The sequence below is a fragment of the Thalassophryne amazonica genome, chromosome 5 (assembly GCF_902500255.1).
Source record: "Thalassophryne amazonica chromosome 5, fThaAma1.1, whole genome shotgun sequence".
NCBI lineage: Eukaryota > Metazoa > Chordata > Actinopteri > Batrachoidiformes > Batrachoididae > Thalassophryne > Thalassophryne amazonica.
Window position 1 is genome coordinate 8,649,722 of NC_047107.1, and position 20,463 is coordinate 8,670,184.

Consider the following 20,463-nt stretch of genomic DNA (forward strand, 5'->3'; position numbering starts at 1 on the left):
ACAGATCACTGCTCCTAACAATCTTTGGCCCTACCATCTGAGACTGCTCTACCCTACCACTGGATATTAGAAAACCATGTGATGGTGAACCAATTCTGATTGGACGCACGTCATCACACAGCTTCTATGAGGAGTACAAAGATGGTGGATGGCTGGCCGAAAGTCCGCGGAGTTAAGAAAAACAACAGTAAAAAAATAAATTTACAACAGAAAACCCTGAATATCCGTAAGACTATTTGTACGTCCGTATGACTCTGAAAAATCTGTATAATTTATGGACAATCTGTATAGGTTGACATGTATGCATTACTATGTTAGTCTGGAGGAGGTGTTTATGTACCTTGGAAGGGGTGGGGGGGGAGCAAGAGAAAGTGTGTGTGTATGTGTGTGTGTGTGAGACAACATTAAACACCGATGCAGAGAGAAACACTCTTGATGTTTGTTTTTCTATACTTTTATGACTTATACCTGCTGACATCATTTTGATGTTTTGTTTAACGGACTACGTGCCAAGTAATTACTTATGCTAGATTATTAACTTGGGTTTGATTAGTTCAGTTACTTACGTATTTGGTTTTTGTTAATTGATTATTGTTTTAGGTAGTGGTAGGGTTGATCTCATGGAAAAAAGGAGGGATCTATAGAGGAAAAACTGATGTTTTCCTTATGTCTGTAGGGCAGGATGATAGTTGATATAACACTTTGTGTTTCTCCAATTTACGACAAAACATCTAATCATGGCTCTGACTAGCTAAAGGCCATGTTTGTATTATGTTTTTGTTATGGCAGAAGTCCTTAAAATGGGTCTTTGAGAATGGAAAAGCAGAAGGCTGTGGGGACACACTGCGTGCTGTATCTTCCGGGAACTTCTCCAGATGCATCTGTTTCTGCTAGAACCAAAAATAAATTTATCTGCATCAATATGTCTGACTCCTGATTGCTCCTTTAACCGTCCTTCTCAGTTTATGCTGAACATCATCACAGAAATTCCATATCAAGTACCTTCATGAACTGTTCCATGGCTTTGGATGCGAGTGAGTTGGAACGAAATAAAGTGTTGGGGTCAGCTGCAAAAACAAAACAGAGAAGAGTCTGATTTAGTTCATCACCATACCAGCTGGGGTTTGTGGAGCAGCAAAGACAAAGTCAATGATTAATTCCCAACCCACACAAAGTGCAATGAGATATTTATGAAACTGTATTAATTAACACACACAGAAAACAAAACATTTTGAGCCTCAAATAAAGGACTTGTGTTTTTGTAGTTACTTTAAATGGAAAAGAGCCGCTGCTCAAAAACACCCTCTGTTGGAGGACCAGAGAACAGATGGGTGGGCGTAGCACAGAGAGTGCAGGCCCCCTTAGTGGGTGTGTCTCACAGAGAAACCAGGAACACAAATATGGACTCAAGTCACATGAGTTCAAAATGAACAATTTCTGGACTAAATTTTGCAAAAAGTAAAAACAAGCAGAATCTTAGAATTGTGGGGCTTTTAACTGGCTGAAGAAATCATGAAATTTGGCACACATGTAGCACAGGGTATATAGAAAATAATTAGGGGTGGACACCAGTGAAATTAATCTTCTAAAGGGGTGTGGCAATGTTTTTTAAAGATGGCCACCAGAGTGCTACAAACAGCCTTTCTGGATAGTTCTGCCCTTGCAGGCTTTGTTTTTTTAATGACTGATGGTGAAATTCTCTTTTTTAAAAACCCACAAAGCAATGTGTTGTCGTCTACAGTGAGGAAAATAAGTATTTGAACACCCTGCAATTTTGCAAGTTCTCCCACTTAGAAATCATGGAGGGGTCTGAAATTTTCATCTTAGGTGCATGTCCACTGTGAGAGACATAATCTAAAAAAAAAAAAAAAATCCAGAAATCACAATGTATGATTTTTTAATAATTTATTTGTATGTTACTGCTATATAAGTATTTGAACACCTACCAACCAGCAAGAATTCTGGCTCTCACAGACCTGTTAATTTTTCTTTAAGAAGCCCTCTTATTCTGCACTCTTTACCTGTATTAATTGCACCTGTTTGAACTTGTTACCTGCATAAAAGACACCTGTTCACACACTCAATCAATCACACTCCAACCTGTCCACCATAGCCAAGACCAAAGAGCTGTCTAAGGACACCAGGGACAAAACTGTAGACCTGCACAAGGCTGGGATGGAATACAGGACAACAGGCAAGCAGCTTGGTAGAAGACAACAACTGTTATGATTATTTATTAGAAAGTGGAAGAAACACAAGATGACTGTCAATCTCCCTCGGTCTGGGATTCCATGCAAGATCTCACTTTGTGGGGTAAGGATGATTCTGAGAAAGTTCAGAACTACACAGGAGGACCTGGTCAATGACCCAAAGACAGCTAGGACCACAGTCACAAAGATTACATCAGTAACACAAGCTGTACTACACCCCGCGGACGGCCAACAGGCAGCCTCGCGGGCGTGCAAGATAGAACCCCGGCCACAGGGTCCAAAAACCCACAAAGAAACCCACAGGGTCAGCGCTCTTTAAGCTCCACCCTTCTACGATTTCTTTCCATTGTGGCTTGTTCGGGCACCCAAATGCTTCTTTTAATATCTTAGTGGAGTTTTGAGAGATGTTTTTAGGTCCTTCAGGTCTTATTTTTCACATTTTTTTGGCTCCTTTTCTCAAGTTCTGTATCTGGCTGCTGCCTGCAGCATTCCACTTTTCCTCAGTCAGTAACAGTCTGGATGATGTGGTGTTGCTATGGAAACGGGTCTGATGGGTGTCAAGCTACACCACCAAAACCCAAAGCAGAACTGTGTGTGAATTATCAGGACAATGCGGAGGCCAAATATGACTAACAGCCTAAAGAAGCTAAAAAAAGCTGTGTGTGTGTGTGGGGGGGGGGGGGGGCTGCTGTCTGAATAAATAATTAGTATTTGAGTGTTAAAAATAGATGCAGTGTGTTTGGACTTCGCACACACAGGCCACGGCTTTCACAGTCCTTGGTGTCACTTCAGATGCCGTCAGAGTGCCTGAGAGCACCGAGCAGTAACGGGAAAGTGGTTCCAACACTGGCGAATATCAATAGTGACTCAGAGATAAATGCGGCTCTTACGCACACGTTCCGTGGAGTCACAGCCATTATTTTAAAACCCACGTACGCTTCAAAGGTGCAGCAGCACGCGTCATCCTTACAGTAAAAGACCTTCAATGTCAGAGCATCGCTGCCAGCAGACAACATGAAGGAGTATGTGTGTGTGTGTGTGGGGGGGGCACTGCACAGTAACACTGCTGTTGATGGAACTGTCAGAGTCTTTCTGATGATGTTTTTCTTACAGGTGTGGTGAACCTCACGGGTGTTCAGGTAATCCAGGAAGGGCACCACCAGGCCTTGTCCCAGGTAAATCTTCACCAGGGTCATGGCTACATCCTGCCGACTCTCCGCTGTGGTCACCTCCTCCAGCAGGGTCAGAGCACTGCTGTCCTCCACCTGCAGACAGCAGCATCCAGAACACGACTGAGCAGCACAGAACATTCTGCCGACAACATCCAGAGAATCACATGATCCAGAACATGAGATGACCGCCCCCCCCCCCCCACACACACACACACAATCCCAATTCTGTTCATGCTTCCTTTCTTCCTGTCTGAAATATCCAAATACCTAGTAAACATTAGCTCCTAGTTTATAGTAGCAGTACTGATTAGTGAGAGCTTAAAGATGACTTTAATGTGGCTAAATTCCATCTCTGAGGCTATTGATGGCTTTAATAAAAGGCAATAAAAGCATTGGTTGCCTAGCAACCATTCCCAAAATAAGCATTGCAGGAAAAGGCAATGTCCAAATACTTATGGACAACAATACTGTCAAAGGCGAAGTAATCAGTCAGTGGCTTTTGAGTTCTTCCAGCAGATTACAGTCGCCTCTCCTCCTGCCCCTCGATGGGCCACAGAGATAAATCAGAAATGAGACGCCTGAAAAGGTTAATTTCTCATAACGTGTGAGCAGAGGGAGGACGGAATGCTGACCTCTGCAGGAGAGATGACCGACTCCACCAGAAGGTCCAGGAGGGGCTGATAGTAAACAGAGGGCAGGATCCGGTCTTCCACCAGACGCACCTTCAGACGCAGCGCCCCCAGCTTACCGCTGGAAAGCACATGACATCACAATGTCACCAGAAAACAAGGCATCTTTCTTCTCCCTGCACAAAGTCTACGTACATTCAACTAAAACCAACATCTGTGTTAAAGGGAACAAAATGTATAAACAGATAATTACAATCAAAGGGTCAAACATCAAACATCATAGCAGCTGAATTCTGAGTCAGTCAGGAGTTAATCTTCACTCTGCTTAACTTTCCAACAGTTTTGTCAGAAACTAAAAAAAAAAAAAATTATTTACATGATGCTTATGATATACTTTATTGTCCCTTCTGGGAAATTTGTCTTGGACTATACAGCTGCACAAATGAAGCTGCCATGACATAATTTTACATAACTCATGCATGTTGCACCCCTTTAGCACAACAATCTCACAGAGATGGCTCATGCATATTGCACATATCCCTAATACACATATCCATATTGCACAGCCGTCTCCCACATATGGTAAAAAGAAAATGCTGACAATATAGTAAAAAACACTGAATAAATAACAATGACACCATGACATTAATGCACAATCCTACTATCTATCCCAGGAACCATTATTTAAAACTCTAAGTGACGTAGGCACGAATGAGTTTTTAAAGCAATTCAGTCTACACTGATGGACTCTGTATCGCCTACCAGACGGTAGGAGTTCATACTCAGGGTAGAGAATGTGGGAAGGATCCAACAAAACTCCCTTTGACGGATCCTTTGGCCAATCTGTTGATCCTTCTGTCAATAAATCTGTCAATGCTTTAATGCACTGACAGATTTATTTAAAATCAATCAATCAATGCATTAAAGCACAGGCAGTGTCTTGTCTTGTTCTGCATTCTTTGAAGTAAATGTGAGTCATCACTGTAACGCATGTCTCATGGATGGCAAAGCACGACAGAATCACTGTTCTTCTTGTGTGAAGTCAGCTGTGCGAGCTGACCCTGACACTCACGTCGCTGTGTGCAGCTGCAAACCAACCATCCACTCTCACCTTCAGCAAAATGCTTTTATCAGCATTAAATTCGCGGTGACGTGCACACGTCCACAGTACTCACCCAGCATCCAGCTCACGGTTCCCCAGAGGCAGCAGACGAAACCAGCTCTCTAAGACAGGCGTCGAGTGCAAGCATCCAAGCGGGATTTCCACCTGGAGGACAAACAAACCGTCTTCTCAAGCAACATGATGGAGGAAAGTACGGCACCAGACATCACAGGTCAAAGGTCAAAAACAGCCTGTCAGGATGCTAACTTTATCCTGTGCTGTGATGGATCAGAGTCACCGTGACTTCCTCACCTTTCCCAGGAAGTCATTCCTGCCCACCATGTCCCAGTCCCAGACCTCCACGGTGACCAGGCCCTCCTCACTCAGCTCCTCTGGGCCCAAATCCAGCTCCAGGGTCTCTCCCCAGTGAGGGAAACGAGTCTTCTTGATGATCTGAAACCAGACAGAAAAGTCTGTTTTTGCGCAAAATCCTAAGTACACCTTTTTTTCACTGCCAGATTTGTGAAGCTGTTTTATAAAATCTCAGTCAAAGTTAGTCCATGAGCCAGAAGATAGGTTTGACCCCACAGTACCTCTTCAGGTGGCTAAACAACACTTACCACCAGCCTCAGTGTACCATGGATGACACGGCAGCAGCTCTAGACAGGTAGGGGTCAAAATTTAAAAATGCCCCAATCATACTGAAAACTGGAGTGCAAACTTCCAACTATAATGTCTAACTCCAGAAAATTTTACCTTGGAAAAAAAATGTTCAAAGGCAAAGTCCTGTTAGAAGTGACTTTTCATAAGCTAAATTAAATGTGATCAAATGTCAGGCAGATATATTTAGTTCATGTACTTGAATCAAAGTTTTTTGTGGTGTTGTCAGGTTATTTGTTTGTTGTTTTTTACTTTTTTGGGTTCTGAACTCTTTTTCAGATAATTTTCACAGAACATTGGTTATCTGTTATGTGTCGACGCGGGTTGAGGAGCGGACCTGCGTCTGACGGAACCCAGCGCTAAAATAACCAGAAAGCAGTTCCAATAACAAAAACAATTTATTGAGTCACCCTCTGGTGCTAAACAAAGTGTAGAAACTAAAACAGCGTCATTCTGGTGGAGTGAAGGCTGGCACGCTCTCCAGCGCCCAAAAGGATCGAAGCCCGGCGCTTCTGGACTCACTGTTACCGCCAAACACCCCCCAGGTGGACACGACAAACCGACTCTCTGTGAAGGATAGAAGAGGTGAGGTAAGTCAGCAGTTACAACCAATATCCTTCAAAAGACACACACCATCAGCAACACATTCAGGTCTGTATTTTAAGCTTTATGCAAATGAGCAGCCTCTCACAACAGGTGCAGGATCACTTGTCCGCACGCCACAGCAGTGAGAAGCGAGCTGCACAATTCTCATCACAATTCAAATCTACTGCGTAACAAAACACCAAGTTACTATCAACAAGTAGTCAAACAATTAATCACCTCTGATGTGTGCTGACAGCATGTGTCCCTCACCCTTCCTGCTTCACAGGCACGATGTGTCAAACCCAGGCGCGGTCCTCAGCGTCTCACAAACGAACATCACAAGGTCGAGTTCCCGGCAATTCTGCTTGAATCACACATGGCTTAAATGCAGAACGCCATCTAATTATCTGCTTCAGCTGAAAGTCTTTAAGGTTACATGTGAGCACCATCCACAGGTGCTGCACATGATGTTGATGAGGGTGAAGGACTCTTCAGCCAGCACCTTCTCCACAGACAAATCAGTTTTCATACCACCTGGAGAGCAAAGAAAAGAAAAGAACACCAAAATGTCCAGCCACACCCCCCAACACGCAACAGTACTCCCCCTTTAACGGGAAGCCTCCCGGCGACCGAACAGACCAGGCCCGAGAACAGCACCTCCCTCCGGGGTCCTCGTCAGGAAGCAGACAGCACAACGCTCCCAAGGTCCACCACAGACAGCAGGACAGGGCACCGCAGCTGGAAGGCCGGCTGGCATCAACAAAAACCCCAAAACAGTCCCCAGTACAATCCAACACACAAGAAAAACATAAAACCCACGAAAACCTCCCCAGGGGACCGTCCCATCCAACCCCGGGAAGAAAAGAAAAACTCCCAAACGCAAAAACCCAACACAGCCCCACAAACACAATACAAACATAAATACAAAAAAGAAAAATAACAAACAACCCCCCCAGAACGACCTGCAGAGCCCAACCCCCCCCAGAAGGCCTTCATCACCAGTTCCAGGAGGAACAGCCAGAACCATAATCCCACAAAGGTCCCCAGGTGTTTTCATCAGGATGTTTCTCCTCATTATAAAATGTATGTCACATGCCGAGAAATGCCAAGTGAGACACTTTCCGGAAATGCACCTGTTAACTTGCTCAAGGAGAGCAGTAAAAAACATCAGAGACCACTAATTATGAGCGCATGTTCACAGAGAGACTTACAATCATGAATACTTTTGATGTGAAGCTAACTGGGACATAAAAAAAGTGTGACATGTCTTTTAAAGATAGGAATTTTTCCAATTTTCCAAGATTTTTCCTGATGTTGACCTTTGACTATAGGTCAAAGGTCAACTATCAGGATATGAATCTTCAGTCAAAATTTTATCATGACATCAAAAATTGTAGGCTCCAGGCAATTCACAGAGAGACAAACAAATATGGGCAACTTAACTATATGTAACTACGTACCTGTACCACATTTTTTGTCATTTCAACAATCTGCACAGGTACAGTTTGGACTATCTATGACTGAATGTTATGGAGTTATAGTCCCATAACTGCAAAAACTATAACAAAGTCAATTTCACTTTGTACAGAGGTCAAAAGCTAAAGTTGCATCAGTTTTGGTTAAAAAAATGATGCAAAGGTTTGGTCTCCAAAGTAAAGGAGAAACAAGGTCGATGTCCATTGAATTCTATGACATGTGACATATGTTAATTCAATTTATATAATGTCAAATCACAACAAACCTGGGTAAGGTCTAACCTTACCAACCTCTAGAGCAAGCACACAGTTCGACAGTGATAAGGAAAAAAATTCTCTGATGATATTGAGGAAGAAACCGCAAGCAGCCCAGACTCAGAGGGGGTGACCTACTGCTTAGACCATTCTAATAGTTACAAGGTTTTTATAAAGTTTTACAAAGCTGAAGAAACAAAATAGGAAATCAAGGTGTCAGGACCTCAGACACAAAGGTGGAGGGTCAAGAGGCTTTACTTGGTTACCACAGGGTTCTGGTACACAGGACAGCAAACAAAACCAGCAACAGTATGCATAACAAGAGATGGTAGGCGAGGTCAAAAAACAGGCGCATAGTTTGTACACAGTAAGACATGAACGAGAAAATAAAAACATTGGAAATAGCCTGGAAATGCTGGCATAAAGCACAAACGATCTGACGAAGACAGGACGGGAACACGAGGATTAAATACAGGTGGTGAACAAAGGAAATGGGAAGCAGGTGAGGAGAAAGAGCAGGAACAGGGCGTGGCAAGCAGGGGAAAACAGGTAAGACACACCAAACCAAAGTCCCCAGACAAAGGACAAGAGAATGCAGGGAACATGAAGCCAACCATAAAAAATAAACAAATCTGACAAAAAACAAAACCCATAAGCCCAGCCATGACATCACCCCCCCCACCTCCCCCACAGCTGGTCTGGCAGCCCAGGAGCATCACGATGCAAAGCAACGGGAGGGGGTACCGATTCTTGATGGTTATGTCATTAAGCCCCCTGCAATTGATACAGGGGTGGAGAGTCTTGTCCTTGTTTTCGACAAAAAAAACTCCAGCCCCGGCCAGAGACAAGGATAGATCAAGAAGACCCACAGCAAGATATATTTGTCCATCGCTTGGCATTCAGGTGTAGATAGTGAACAGAGCTTGCCACTGAGTGGAGTGGTGCTGGGTGATAAATCAACTGCACAGTCATCGCTGCAATGAGATGACAAAGACTTGGTCTTATTAAATACCATGGCAAGATCATGGCAGCAGGTGGGAACATCTGCGAGGTAAGGGCGGTTGGTAACATGCAGACCTTGGTTCTTTACTAAGCAAGTGCTATGGGTCCCTAGAAAATAACTTGACCACTTATCCAATCGAAGTTTGAGTTGTGCTGCCTGAGCCAAGGCTGCCCTAAGAGCCTGGAGAGTCATGTTGTCAAGAACACGGAACCTGATGATTTCTGAGTGCATTCTAGAAAATGTTAATCACACAGATTGAGTCCTGTGAAAGATCTGCTAATTTACTGCATTCACCTCCAGAGGGTGCGGGAGACGATACTGCTTAAGGTGTTATGTGTCGACGCGAGTTGAGGAGCGGACCTGCGTCAGACAGAACCCAGCGCTAAAAATAACCAGAAAGCGGTTCCAACAACAGAAACAATTTATTTTTCACCTGTGCATAATAATGTGTACAAAACTGAAACAACGTCCTTCTGGTGGAGTGACTGTTGGCACGCTCTTAAGTGCCCAAAAGGATAGAAGCCCGGCGTTCCTGGACCCACAACCACCAGACAAACACCCCCCAGGTGGACACGACAAACTGACTCTCTGTGAAGCAAAGAAGAGGTGAGGTAAGTCAGCAGTTACAACAATATCTTTCAAAAGACACACGCTATCAGCAACACATTCAGGTCTGTATTTTTTTAATTTTATGCAAATGAGCAGCTTCTCACAACAAGTGGAGGATCACTTATCCTGCACGCCACAGCAGTGAGAAGCAAACTGCACAATTCTCATCACAATTCCAGTATACTGCGTAACAAAACACCAAGTTACTATCAACAATTAGTCAAACACTTAATCACCTTTAATGTGTGCTGACAGCAAGTGTCCTCACCCTTCCTTGCTTCACGGGCTCGATGTGTCAAACCCAGGCGCGGTCCTCAGCGTCTCACAAACGGACATCACAAGGTCGAGTTCCCGGCAGTTCTGCTTGAATCACACATGACTTAAATGCAGAACGCCATCCAATTATCTGCTTCAGCTGAAAGTCTTTAAGGTTGCATGTGAGCACCAGTCACAGGTGCTACACATGATGTTGATGAGGGTGAGGACTCTTCAGCCAGCACCTTCTCCACAGACAAATCAGTTTCCATGCCACCTGAAGAGCAAAGAAAAGAAAAGAACACCAAAACATCCAGCCACACCCCCCAACACACAACATAAGGTGTAATTCCGTGATGAGAGACGGATGCAGCAGGTTAGCATCAGAACCAGTCAATGAAAACAGCCACAGTCACAGACGAAACATCAGAGGTAATGTCAGCCTTGATCATATTATGTGCAGGACTATTGATCACAAGATACTGACTCACCTTGAACCCCGGCTTGGTCTGAACCCTGGTACCCCTGATCTGACATCCAGAGATCTGATGACCCTGCTGTCTGCAGTAAAAGCACAGCCCCTCCTGCTGACCTCAAAGGTGTTCCTCGGCTGAAAGATGAGTGCAGCCTATCTACATGGGTTTGTCCGTGCTGCATTGGATGGTTGATCTGGGAAGCTAAGGCAGTACCAGCGTTCAGTGAGTAAATCCAAATCAAATCAATTTTATTTATATAGCGCAAAATCACAACAAACAGTTGCCCCAAGGCGCTTTATACTGTAAGGCAAAGCCATACAATAATTACGGAAAAACCCCAACTGTCAAAACGACCCCCTGTGAGCAAGCACTTGGCAACAGTGGGAAGGAAAAACTCCCTTTTAACAGGAAGAAACCTCCAGCACAACCAGGCTCAGGGAGGGGCAGTCTTCTGCTGGGACTGGTTGGGGCTGAGTGAGAGAACCAGGAAAAAGACATGCTGTGGAGGGGAGCAGAGATCAATCACTAATGATTAAATGCAGAGTGGTGCATACAAAGCAAAAAGAGAAAGAAACACTCAGTGCATTATGGGAACCCCCCAGCAGTCTAAGTCTATAGCAGCATAACTAAGGGAGGTCCCTAAGATAAGATGGGACCTGATTATTCAAAACCTTATAAGTAAGAAGAAGAATTTTAAATTCTATTCTAGAATTAACAGGAAGCCAATGAAGAGAGGCCAATATGGGTGAGATATGCTCTCTCCTAGTCCCTGTCAGTACTCTAGCTGCAGCATTTTGAATTAACTGAAGGTTTTTCAGGGAACATTTAGGACAACCTGATAATAATGAATTACAATAGTCCAGCCTAGAGGAAATAAATGCATGAATTAGTTTTTCAGCATCACTCTGAGACAAGACCTTTCTAATTTTAGAGATATTGCACAAATGCAAAAAAGCAGTCCTACATATTTGTTTAATATGCACACTGAATGACATATCCTGATCAAAAATGACTCCAAGATTTCTCACAGTATTACTAGAGGTCAGGGTAATGCCATCTAGAGTAAGGATCTGGTTAGACACCACGTTTCTAAGATTTGTGGGGCCAAGTACAATAACTTCAGTTTTATCTGAGTTTAAAAGCAGGAAATTAAATTAACCTTAGTCTGTGAAGAAGATTCCCCATTTACATGAACAAATTGTAATCTATTAGATAAATATTATTCAAACCACCGCAGCGCAGTGCCTTTAATACCTATGGCATGCTCTAATCTCTGTAATAAAATTTTATGGTCAACAGTATCAAAAGCAGCACTGAGGTCTAACAGAACAAGCACAGAGATGCGTCCACTGTCTGAGGCCATAAGAAGATTATTTGTAACCTTCACTAATGCTGTTTCTGTACTATGATGAATTCTAAACCCTGACTAAAACTCTTCAAATAGACCATTCCTCTGCAGATGATCAGTTAGCTGTTTTACAACTACCCTTTCAAGAATTTTTGAGAGAAAAGGAAGGTTGGAGATTGGCCTATAATTAGCTAAGATAGCTGGGTCAAGTGATGGCTTTTTAAGTAATGGTTTAATTACTGCCACCTTAAAAGCCTGTGGTACATAGCCAACTAATAAAGACAGATTGATCATATTTAAGATCGAAGCAATAATTAATGGTAGGGCTTCCTTGAGCAGCCTGGTACGAATAGACATGTTGATGGTTTGGAGGAAGTAACTAATGAAAATAACTCAGAACAATCGAGAGAAAGAGTCTAACCAAATACCGGCATCACTGAAAGCAGCCAAAGAGAACGATATGTCTTTGGGATGGTTATGAGTAATTTTTTCTCTAATAGTTAAAATTTTATTAGCAAAGAAAGTCATGAAGTCATTACTAGTTAAAGTTAAAGGAATACTCGGCTCAATAGAGCTCTGACTCTGTCAGCCTGGCTACAGTGAAAAAAAAAGAAACCTGGGGTTGTTCTTATTTTCTTCAATTAGTGATGAGTAGTAAGATGTCCTAGCTTTACGGAGGGCTTTTTTATAGAGCAACAGACTCTTTTTCCAGGCTAAGTGAAGATCTTCTAAATTAGTGAGACGCCATTTCCTCTCCAACTTACGGGTTATCTGCTTTAAGCTGCGAGTTTGTGAGTTATACCACGGAGTCAGGCACTTCTGATTTAAGGCTCTCTTTTTCAGAGGAGCTACAGCATCCAAAGTTGTCCTCAATGAGGATATAAAACTATTGACGAGATAATCTATCTCACTCACAGAGTTTAGGTAGCTACTCTGCCCTGTGTTGGTATATGGCATTGGAGAACATAGAGAAGGAATCATATCCTTAAACCTAGTTACAGCGCCTTCTGAAAGACTTCTACTGTAATGAAACTTATTCCCCACTGCTGGGTAGTCCATCAGAGTAAATGTAAATGTTATTAAGAAATGATCAGACAGAAGGGGGTTTTCAGGGAATACTGTTAAGTCTTCAATTTCCATATCATAAGTCAGAACAAGATCTAAGGTATGATTAAAGTGGTGGGTGGACTCATTTACATTTTGAGCAAAGCCAATCGAGTCTAACAATAGATTAAATGCAGTGTTGAGGCTGTCATTCTCAGCATCTGTGTGGATGTTAAAATCGCCCACTATAATTATCTTATCTGAGCTAAGCACTAAGTCAGACAAAAGGTCCGAAAATTCACAGAGAAACTCACAGTAATGACCAGGTGGACGATAGATAACAACAAATAAAACTGGTTTTTGAGACTTCCAATTTGGATGGACAAGACTAAGAGTCAAGCTTTCAAATGAATTAAAGCTCTGTCTGGGTTTTAATAATAATACTAATAATACTAAGCTGGAGTGGAAGATTGCTGCTAATCCTCCCCCTTGGCCCGTGCTACGAGCGTTCTGGCAGTTAGTGTGACTCGGGGGTGTTGACTCATTTAAACTAACATATTCATCCTGCTGTAACCAGGTTTCTGTAAGGCAGAATAAATCAATATGTTGATCAATAATTATATCATTTACTAACAGGGACTTAGAAGAGAGAGATCTAATGTTTAATAGACCACATTTAACTGTTTTAGTCTGTGGTGCAGTTGAAGGTGCTATATTATTTTTCTTTTTGAATTTTTATGCTTAAATTGATTTTTGCTGGTTGTTGGTGGTCTGGGAGCAGGCACCGTCTCTACGGGGATGGGGTAATGAGGGGATGGCAGGGGGAGAGAAGCTGCAGAGAGGTGTGTAAGACTACAACTCTGCTTCCTGGTCCCAACCAGGGATAGTCATGGTTTGGAGGATTTAAGAAAATTGGCCAGATTTCTAGAAATGAGAGCTGCTCCATCCAAAGTGGAATGGATGCCGTCTCTCCTAACAAGACCAGGTTTTCCCCAGAAGCTTTGCAAATTATCTATGAAGCCCACCTCATTTTTTGGACACCACTCAGACAGCCAGCAATTCAGGGAGAACATGCGGCTAAACATGTCACTCCCGGTCTGATTGGGGAGGGGCCCAGAGAAAACTACAGAGTCCGACATTGTTTTTGCAAAGTTACACACCGATTCAATGTTAATTTTAGTGACCTCCGATTGGTGTAACCGGGTGTCAATACTGCCGACGTGAATTACAATCTTACCAAATTTACGCTTAGCCTTAGCCAGCAGTTTCAAATTTCCTTCAATGTCGCCTGCTCTGGCCCCCGGAAGACATTTGACTATGGTTGCTGGTGTCGCTAACTTCACATTTCTCAAAACAGAGTCGCCAATAACCAGAGTTTGATCCTCGGCGGGTGTGTCGCCGAGTGGGGAAAAACGTTTAGAGATGTGAACAGGTTGGCGGTGTACACGGGGCTTCTGTTTAGGACTACGCTTCCTCCTCACAGTCACCCAGTCGGCCTGTTTTCCGGGCTGCTCGGGATCTGCCGGAGGGGGACTAACGGCGGCTAAGCTACCTTGGTCCGCACCGACTACAGGGGCCTGGCTAGCTGTAGGATTTTCCAAGGTGCGGAGCCGAGTCTCCAATTCGCCCAGCCTGGCCTCCAAAGCTACGAATAAGCTACACTTATTACAAGTACCGTTACTGCTAAAGGAGGCCGAGTGGTAACTAAACATTTCACACCCAGAGCAGAAAAGTGCGGGAGAGACAAGAGAAGCCGCCATGCTAAACCGGCTAAGAGCTAGTAGCTGCACTAAGCTAGCGGATTCTTAAAAACACACAAAGTGAATAATGTGTAAATAATTTAGAGGCGATTCAGCAGTGGGAGTGCTTTAGTTAAGGCATGTGAAGATTACACTGTGAAACAAATCGTTATGTAGATCAATCTAACTGCGCAGATTAAACAGCTAACAGATACAGCAAAACACCGCTGTGCTCCGGGACAGGAAGTGATACAATACCGCAGTGAGAGCCAACCACCAGTAGAGGCAATAACAACAACTGGTCAGACAGATCAGACAGTTACAAAACAAATGCACCTTCACATTCAGATGAGTTGAGCTGTGACCAAATCCTCTGGAAATTCCACAGATGTCAGGTGGTCTTTTATCTTTCTTATCTGTAAGACCTTGGAAAAAACCTGTCAGAGCTGTCACGTTCCAGTCACTCTGAGCGTCAAGAATGCGGAAGTCAATGGCGTAATCAGAGACCTTCCTCGTGCCTTGTCTCATCTTAATCAAAGACCCTGCCACATCTCTAAAGGGTGCAGTGCGCTGAAACACCTGCTGAAGTACGTGGATGAATCAGTCGAGTGTCTCACAGGATGTTGGCTGGCGACTCCACTGAGCCGTAGCCAGGGGTGGGACGAAGTCACTGTCAACTCATGAATCGGCAAGTCCCAAGTCATGACTCAAGTCATAATGACCAATTGTTTGCAAGCTGACTTGAGACTTGTGACTTCCCGAGTCATGACTTGAGAATGACTTTGTCCCACCTCTGGCCGTAGCCCAAGCACTCGCACTTCCTGACACGTGAGAAATCATGAAGGTCATGTTTGCTCGGTCTGACAGGAAAGCAGAACTCATGGATTTGAAGTGCAAGACAGGAAGTAAAGCCAATGGAATGCACAGGCAGCAACTACCACAATAAAAGAGCAATGCACAAAACAGCAACACAGAGCAGGATTCAGTAGGAATCCAAAGAAAAAGTAAGAACTTCAGAAAAAAAAAATACATAAGGAATGCTCCCCATATAAAGCCACAAATCCTGTCACGCCCAAATCATATGGCACATATGATAAAAGAGGAAATATTCTGTGGCTTTGCGCGGTGCACAGCTCACATTGCAGCAATAAGGCGAGAAACAAAACCGTTTGTAACCCAAATGTACTTGAATGAAATGAAGACTGTTATTCAAGTAGTAATTATAGTATTACATTAAGCAGTGGCCACAGTGACGTTTGGTCAGTGGACCTGTGTGGTTTGTGCTCACACGTCATGTGGTCTCTGTGTATCTGTGCCACAGACACACTCCTTTTGGAAATCTGTCAGTTATAACACGAAAAAAAAAACCTTTGAATCAGCAGCAAATGAGCCTTTGCTCCACAGAAAACTGCATCGTGTTGCCTATTAACACTTTTCCCTTTAATCACATTGAAATGGGTCTAGAAATTCATGTTAATTACCAAAACATGAATCATATCATGATGCTTGCACCACCATGCTTCACTGTCTTCACTGTGAACTGTGGCTTGAATTCAGAGTTTGGGGGTCGTCTCCCAAACTGTCTGCAGCCCTTGGACCCAAAAAGAACAATTTTACTCTCATAGAGTCCACAAAATATTCCTCCATTTCTCTTTAGGCCAGTTGATGTGTTCTTTGGCAAATTGTAACCTCTTCTGCACGTCTTTTATTTAACAGAGGGACTTTGCGGGGGATTCTTGCAAATAAATTAGCTTCACACAGGCGTCTTCTAACTGTCACAGCACTTACAGGTAACTCCAGACTGTCTTTGATCATCCTGGAGCTGATCAATGGGTGAGCCTTTGCCATTCTGGTTATTCTTCTATCCATTTTGATTGTTGTTTTCCATTTTCTTCCACGCATCTGTTTGTTTGTTTTTTTGCCCATTTTAAAGCATAGGAGATCATTGTAGATGAACAGCCTATAATTTTTTGCACCTGCGTATAGGTTTTCCCCTCTCCAATTACACTCAACAAAAATATAAATGCAACACTTTTGGTTTTGCTCCCATTTTGTATGAGATAAACTCAAAGATCTAAAACTTTTTCCACATACACAATATCACCATTTCTCTCAAATATTGTTCACAAACCAGTCTAAATCTGTGATAGTGAGCACTTCTCCTTTGCTGAGATAATCCATCCCACCTCACAGGTGTGCCATACCAAGATGCTGATTAGACACCATGATTAGTGCACAGGTGTGCCTTAGACTGCCCACAATAAAAGGCCACTCTGAAAGGTGCACTTTTATCACACAGCACAATGCCACAGATGTCACAAGATTTGAGGGAGCATGCAATTGACATGCTGACAGCAGGAATGTCAACTAGAGATGTTGCTCGTGTATTGAATGTTCATGTCTCTACCATAAGCCGTCTCCAAAGTCGTTTCAGAGAATTTGGCAGTACATCCAACCAGCCTCACAACCGCAGACCACGTGTAACCACACCAGCCCAGGACCTCCACATCCAGCATGTTCACCTCCAAGATCGTCTGAGACCAGCCACTCAGACAGCTGCTGAAACAATCGGTTTGCATAACCAAAGAATTTCTGCACAAACTGTCAGAAACCGTCTCAGGGAAGCTCATCTGCATGCTCGTCGTCCTCATCGGGGTCTCGACCTGACTCCAGTTCGTCGTCGTAACCGACTTGAGTGGGCAAATGCTCACATTTGCTGGCGTTTGGCACATTGGAGAGGTGTTCTCTTCACGGATGATGCGAAGGAGATGTGTTGCACTGCATGAGGCAAATGGTGGTCACACCAGATACTGACTGGTATCCCCCCCCAATAAAACAAAACTGCACTATTCAGAGTGGCCTTTTATTGTGGACAGTCTAAGGCACACCTGTGCACTAATCATGGTGTCTAATCAGCATCTTGATATGGCACACCTGTGAGGTGGGATGGATTATCTCAGCAAAGGAGAAGTGCTCACTATCACAGATTTAGACTGGTTTGTGAACAATATTTGAGGGAAATGGTGATATTGTGTATGTGGAAAAAGTTTTAGATCTTTGAGTTCATCTCATACAAAATGGGAGCAAAACCAAAAGTGTTGCGTTTATATTTTTGTTGAGTGTAACTTTTTAATCAAACTACGCTGTTCTTCTGAACAATGTCTTGAATGTCCCATTTTTCTCAGGCTTTCAAAGAGAAAAGCATGTTCAACAGGTGCTGGCTTCATCCTTAAATAGGGGACACCTGATTCACACCTGTTTGTTCCACAAAACTGACGAACTCACTGACTGAATGCCACACTACTATTGTAGCACCCTCAATGGATGTAGCATGAGCACGAGGTAGTTATAATAGAGTTTATTCTCCTTTGACAACCTGTGAGAACTGCTCACAAAAGAAAATACAAATAAAACAACATTAACATATATTTAAGACACGACATGACTAAAAACTTAAAAATAAAAGTAGACAAACCTCGTGAGCTACCCACGAGGGGCTAAATTCCTTCATATGGCTCCAAATTCTCTCTCTTTATAGCTGAACAAATAAAGATTACAAACAATAAAAAATCTGTTTATATTTAATGATTATTTCACACAAATTTTAACATTCTTACCGGAGATGTACAAAACACGTCTGTGGCAGAGCGCTGTGAGCCGCGTGCGCCAACTAATTGGGTCGGGTGGAATCTTACATAAATATTTGTTCCGGTTACTTATTTGTCCACTAGATGGCGTAATGATAAAATATAAATGACAGACTAACGTGACTTTATAACAGAGACTGTTACACTCCCACCAATTACATGTGATTTCTTGATTAAATATTGCTTGTAAAGAGTAAAACTGAATATTTTTAAGAACTTATGAATATGAGCTAGCCTTAAATAATGAATTACAAATTTTTTAAGGCAGTAAGGGTTGGGCATCTTCATTCTGCTTCTAACAGGACAACCATCTTCTGAATGGGCCTCTCCAGGTAAACAGGTTTAGAGACACGTCTTCCTTTTCCATCCAGAGATGCGTCGCTCAGTAGTATTTTCACCTTTCTCACTCTTTCATCTTTACTTGGGTACACGTCTACGATTTTTGCCAACTTCCACTGATTCTGTGGGGTCATTTCATCTTGAAGTACAATATCATTGATCTTGGCATTTCTGTGTTGTTTCATCCATTTTTGTCTGCTTTGGAGATTAAGCAAGTACTCCCTTTTCCATTTTGTCCAAAATGTATTGGCGAGAAGTTGAACACAACGCCACCTCTTCCAGAGATAAAGATCTTCCTTTACGAAGTTGCCTGGGGGTGGAGAAATAATTGTGGACTTCATGGTGAGTATGTGGTTCGGTGTTAGAGGTTCTGGACTTGATGGATCACATAGTTGATCTGTGGTCAGTGGTCGACTGTTAATCACTGCCATGACTTCATACAGAAATGTTCTTAAAGAGGAACTGTCAAGTTGTTTTGATGATTGTTCCAAAATTGACGTCAAGACACTTCTTATGGTGCGTATTTGACGTTCCCAAACACCACCCATATGGCTTGAGGCTGGGGTGTTCATAAGAATGTCCAGTTTGGCTTGATCCATTTCATTAAGTGCTTCATTAAACTCATTTCGTGCACTGACGAAATTTGTTCCTTGATCACATCTCATTTGGCGAACTGATCCTCTTACGGCGATGAATGCACGCAATGCGTTGATGAAAGCATCAGTGGATAAATCATCGAGCATCTCAATATGTACTGCTCTGGAGCACATACAGGTGATCAACAAGCCATAGCGCTTTAACTCCTTCCTACCTTCCTTTATGTAAAAAGGACCGAAGCAGTCCATCCCGCAGTAGGTGAATGGCGGGGTGGTCTCCATCCGATCTTCTGGGAGGTCTGCCATTTTCTGTTTTTCCGTGCACCTTCTGAACTTTCTGCACTTAATACATTGATGGATTTGAGAAGATACAATCTTGCTGCACCCGAGGATCCATTATCCATTGGCACGGAGCTCGTTCATGGTAATCCCTCGTCCTTGATAGTAAGTTTTTTCATGATAATGTTTGACAAGCAATATTGATACATGGCTGTTTCTTGGCAGGATTGCTGGAAACTTGATGTTAGAATACAAGGCCACATGCTTGAGGCGCCCTCCAACTCGGAGAATGGCTTGATCGTCCAGGAAGGGACTCAACTTGTGTAATTTGTTGACTTTGTCTTTGGTCTCGTTCATTTCATGCTGTTGAAGACACCTTATTTCATGTGAGAAGGCAGTTTCTTGAACCATTTTGATAACTGTCAACTCTGCTTCCTTTCTGTCTTCAAGATTGCTGACTTCACAGGATCTTGTCTTGTGTTCCTTTATTTCTCTTGCAAGGCGCTTGAGCCTGGCAACAACTTTGATCATTCTCGACCAGTCTGAGAACTTGTGTAAGCGATCCAAAAGTGACCTTTCTTCTTTGACTTGTGTTTTAAGGACTTGAATCTTCTTGACTTCTGGGTCACTACTTGATAATTCTCCCACCTTGACTTCACAGCTGGACACGACTTTCTGCCAGAGAAGATCTGGGCCTTTAAACCAGTTTGAGGCTACAAGTTGTTCAGCTGTAAGACCTCTGGAGGCGTGGTCTGCCAGGTTCTCTTCGGATGTCACATACCTCCACTGTGTAGACTCTGTACTTTGTTTGATACGCTCAACTCTGTTTGCGACAAACACATGGAACCTCCTTGTTGTGTGGGCCGCTGAAGAAGAGGTACTGCTGGCCCACCACCACAAGATGGCGCCCTGCTTGAAGTGCTGGCTTCAAGCACGAGAGGGCGTCGGAGCGACCAGGAGTGACAGCTGTCACTCATCATCCGTACCAGCTGTCACTCATCCACTACTCATCACCACCACCATAAAGGCCGGACTGCAAC

General features: G+C 43.2%; 1 protein-coding gene across 2 annotated transcripts in view; it reads right to left on the reverse strand.

Annotated features, from left to right (window-relative positions):
• Positions 1-20,463, reverse strand: part of LOC117510090 (rasGAP-activating-like protein 1) — a 145,768-nt gene that overhangs the window by 64,200 nt on the left and 61,105 nt on the right. For both annotated transcript variants that reach the window (XR_004560612.1, XM_034169705.1), the window contains exons 7-11: positions 5,426-5,566; positions 5,187-5,278; positions 4,015-4,132; positions 3,322-3,475; positions 1,003-1,067 (exon numbers count right to left, since the gene is read on the reverse strand). Coding sequence is in view for 1 of the 2 variants with exons in the window: in XM_034169705.1 (XP_034025596.1) it covers positions 1,003-1,067; positions 3,322-3,475; positions 4,015-4,132; positions 5,187-5,278; positions 5,426-5,566 (570 nt within the window). In the remaining variant the exon portion in view is untranslated. The remainder of the gene's footprint in view (positions 1-1,002; positions 1,068-3,321; positions 3,476-4,014; positions 4,133-5,186; positions 5,279-5,425; positions 5,567-20,463) is intronic.